The 3,914-nt window shown below is 40.6% G+C and overlaps 1 protein-coding gene across 1 annotated transcript in view; it reads right to left on the reverse strand.

Moving 5' to 3' along the window:
* Positions 1 to 315: 315 nt before the first annotated feature.
* The window catches only part of HMCN1 (hemicentin 1), a 451,483-nt gene continuing 447,884 nt past the window's right edge, over positions 316 to 3,914 (reverse strand). The window contains exon 107 of the mRNA XM_019501224.1: positions 316 to 1,216. Within this exon, the coding sequence (XP_019356769.1) occupies positions 850 to 1,216 (367 nt within the window). The 3' untranslated portion in view covers positions 316 to 849. The remainder of the gene's footprint in view (positions 1,217 to 3,914) is intronic.

Raw genomic sequence — 3,914 nt, forward strand, 5'->3', positions numbered from 1 at the left:
CCCCCCCCCCCCCCCCCAAAACCCAAGTCTGAAATGAACACCAAATGGTCGAATGAATCAGTCTGGAGTTAATTAATGAGTTATATCAAATATTAGAGTAATATGTTTTTATTATAAAAATATCTCCTGTCATAGATGGAAGTAGCAATGTAATTTGTTTGGGGGTCTCTTCTTCAGCAAAGAAGTGGCACAGCTGAACTTGCACAAACATCACAAATTATCATTTGGCATCTTTAAATGAAAACAAAGCTTCCGGATGACAACTATTTCATCACTGGCAAGTGTAAACAAAGTAGTATTTTTTTATTTTTTGCCCAAATCAAGCAACTTTATACAGACCTAATTCTACAAGTATGGTAAGAAAAATATTTTTCTTGTTTTATTTTTTCTTAAGATATACTATAAAAACCATAAAAACAACATTCACCAAAGATATGCAGACCACTTAGAAATATACCTGGATTTCTGTTTAGGTTTTTTTTTTTTTTTTTTTTTTAAACAGAGACTGATTTGTTTACTGTTTGACCACTAAAACCCCACCTCACACTTCTGATTTGTTCTGTTGCATCTTCGGAACAACCCGTGGAAAGTGACTGCTCCAGTATAATAAATAAAGCAAGTGGTAAAGGTTCCTCAGAACCATTGAATTTTTTTTTTTCAATTGGAATAATGGAAACATACTGGCAGCCTCAGAGACAGCATAGAAAAGAAAAGAGCATAGCACCATTTTCAAGTTGCCAGATTCACAACTGTTGAGAAAGAGGCAGTAGTGTTAATCTGGAAGTGGTAATACCCACTGGCACTTGCTGAATGTGATTAATATAATGGGATTATTGTCAGAAGTGCTTTTTAATATGGATAGGCAGACACGGCTATATAAACAATGAAAGTAGTCTGGTATTCAATGCTTCCATTGGTGCTGTAGGACAGAGCTCTGACTCTCATTCGGTAAGTCTCTGGCTCCCTTAGCGGTCTGGTTGTGAACACCACTCCTTTTAAGTTTTCATCTCTCAGAGCAAATGGTATTGTTGGGTCCTCATCTACCATTAGGAAAGTTGTTCTAGGATGCATGACTTGATCTTGAGTGTAGGCAACTAGTCGGATTAAATCCTGATTGGCAGCTATTCCAAATGGGAGAGAAACAAGTTTGTACTCCAAGGCATATGGACTAAGGGCACATTCCAAGTCATTGGGTGGACAGTTCTTGAGACAAAACCTAGGAAATAAAAACAGCATTTTGATGTAGCTAAATGGAAAGCACACTGCAGGCTGCTCATAAATAAGTACTGTTACACAGGCTCACTGACACACAGAGAGACTAGACTGATAGCTTTAAGCACAAATGTATGTTACTTTTAGTTGTATGTCAATAGCACACAGTCACCACAGAAAAGAGAGACCCTCCTGAGATTGCTTATAGCATATTTACGGCTGCAATAAGTGTTTTTGATTATCATGTTTCTGTCACCCCTAAAACAAAAAAAAATGGGTTGGGAGAAGGTCTGACTAATATGAGTTAGACTGAGCAAGTGACACCAATTGGAAAGAGTTTTAGCCCAGCTAATCAGATCTGAAAGAAACTACAGGGCATCAGCTGTTCCAAATTAAGTTCCATTTTGGCTGGGAACATATCCAGAAGATGGTTTTTGATTGTGAAGCTGGTCAAACACTTTGAAAGGTAAAAAAAAAAAAAACTCAAACAAAACAAACAATGAGATTTTCAGAAGATGGCAAAAAAGGTTACTTGGGGAATTTAAAAACAAATTGAAATATGAAAAAGCTGACTGTGATCATTCAGCATGATCTATTGCCATTCTCTTAATGACTAGTCAGCCACAACACAAATTAATAAAGGTGCTCTAAAAATGAGAGTTTGGCACAGCACAAAAATAAATAAAGGCCAAAAGAATTCTGGCTTGTGTCATGCTCAGTTGGTAGCAACTGAATTTTGTTTTTGTTTAATATAAAAGTAGTAATAAAGGATCTATAAAAAGAATCAGAAGTCACAACTTGTGCAGACCTTTTGCAGTCGGGTTTTATTATTTGGTCAGTCACAAATCTATTATTGTTCCATATTGTTAATCTTTATGAAGTGGCCGGAGTCCAGTCACTTAGGTTAGAGACAGACATTACACATACACTGATTTAAGTGATAAGAAACTGGTTTAAACCTGTAACAGAACAATAGTTCAGTGCACGTAAACCAGTTTGAAAATGGCTGAAACTGGTTTGAGATAAACCTGGTTGAATGTAGTATCAGACTTAACAGATTTGGCTCAAACTGGCAATGTGTGTCCCAGGTCCCTTCCTGGTTTCATTTAAATCAGAGTCCCCCAGCATCCTGGCATGCTCTTTGGGCTGGGTTCTCTGCTCCACAGCAGAAATGGCCCCTCCCCTCTGCTCCTTGGCTGGAGCTCTGGCAGAGACTGCAGGTGTCTGTCTAGATTCCCCCTGCTCCCCCACCACCCCCTGCTAATCAGGGATTCCCCCCTCCTCTCTGTCTTACATATACACCTCTCAGCATTAGCTAGCATACCACATGCTGGCTACAATCCATGTTGTGGGAGACGACAAAGGTAGACAGGACTGCGTCCACTTAGGCCTTTTCAGAGCTAATCAATGTGTAGCTGGTAATATCTTTCCATTCCTTCCCTGGAAAAAGTTGTTTAAGAAGAGCTTGAACTAATGAGAGAGTCTTTGTTTTTCTGCTAGGGTGATACATGCTGATAACAGACTAATAAATGCTCTGCTATCAAGGGTGGGGGGGAACCCCTCCCTAATCAGAGCATCTTTCAGGGGCCTGGCCATGGCCCCCTCACTTCAGCACTGCGGAAGGGGAGGGGGGGCTGCACTAGCACCCCCAGCTTCTAGCCTGAGCCACTGCAGGTATGTGCCTGCATTTCTGGGATGTCTGTATGGTTACAAATCAGTTTAGCCAGTCAGGTTAGACTAACCTGCATAGATTGAATCAATTTAGGCTCAGGCTTTTTGAATGTCTGTCCCTAGCCAAGCTGGCTATGGCCCATGCTGTGGCAGACAGGACAAAGGCAGACAGGACTGTGTCAGCTTAGGGCTTTTTGAAGATAATCAACAGGTAGCTGGTAATGTCCCTCCATTCCTTCCTTGGAAAAGCTGTTTAAGAAGAGCTTGAAATAATTGAGAGAGGCTGCTGTTTTGTTAATGAGCTGATAAACACTGAGTTAGGGGTGATAAACACTGTTAGCAACTCCCTGCTGGGCTGCTCAGGAGGGGGAAGGGGAACCGCTCCCTAATCAGAGTGTCCTGCAGGGCCCTGGCCACACCCCCATCAGTACAGGATTGTGGAAGGGAAGGGAGAGCTGCATGTGCCTGCATTTTTTCAGTCCAGAGGGGATGTCTGTGCAGTTACAAACCAGTTTAGCCTAGCCAGGTTAAACTAATCCGCAAAGATTGAATCCATTCAGGCTCAGGCTTTTTGAATGTCTGTCCCTAGCCTTAATGTCTTCCCATGCATCAATGAACCTAAAAGAAATTAAAATAAAACCTACCCAGAAAGAGGATCTCGCTGGTAGTTTGGTGGACAGGGTGTATCTATACACTGATAGCTTCCTCTCATGTTAAAACACATTCGATTTGATCCACAATGAATGTTCTGTTCTAAGCACTCATCAACATCTGATTGAAAAAAAAATGTACATAATAACTGGTCAGTATTGGAATGAATTTCAGACACAGACAAAGTTTAGCAAATTGATATCTAAAAATTGCCAGACCAGAACATACACTACATATGAATGAGTAAAAGTGTTCCATACTTGACCTTGCATGCACCTATTCTTAGAATCCCACCTTGATATTTGATACAGTGAAACTAGTAAACTCAGCATGCCCTTATGATACCATTTTTGGCAGGTATGGAAGAGAAGCTAAAGATC

Source organism: Gavialis gangeticus, unplaced genomic scaffold (genome assembly GCF_001723915.1).
Source record: "Gavialis gangeticus isolate Ggan-Ray unplaced genomic scaffold, GavGan_comp1, whole genome shotgun sequence".
NCBI lineage: Eukaryota > Metazoa > Chordata > Crocodylia > Gavialidae > Gavialis > Gavialis gangeticus.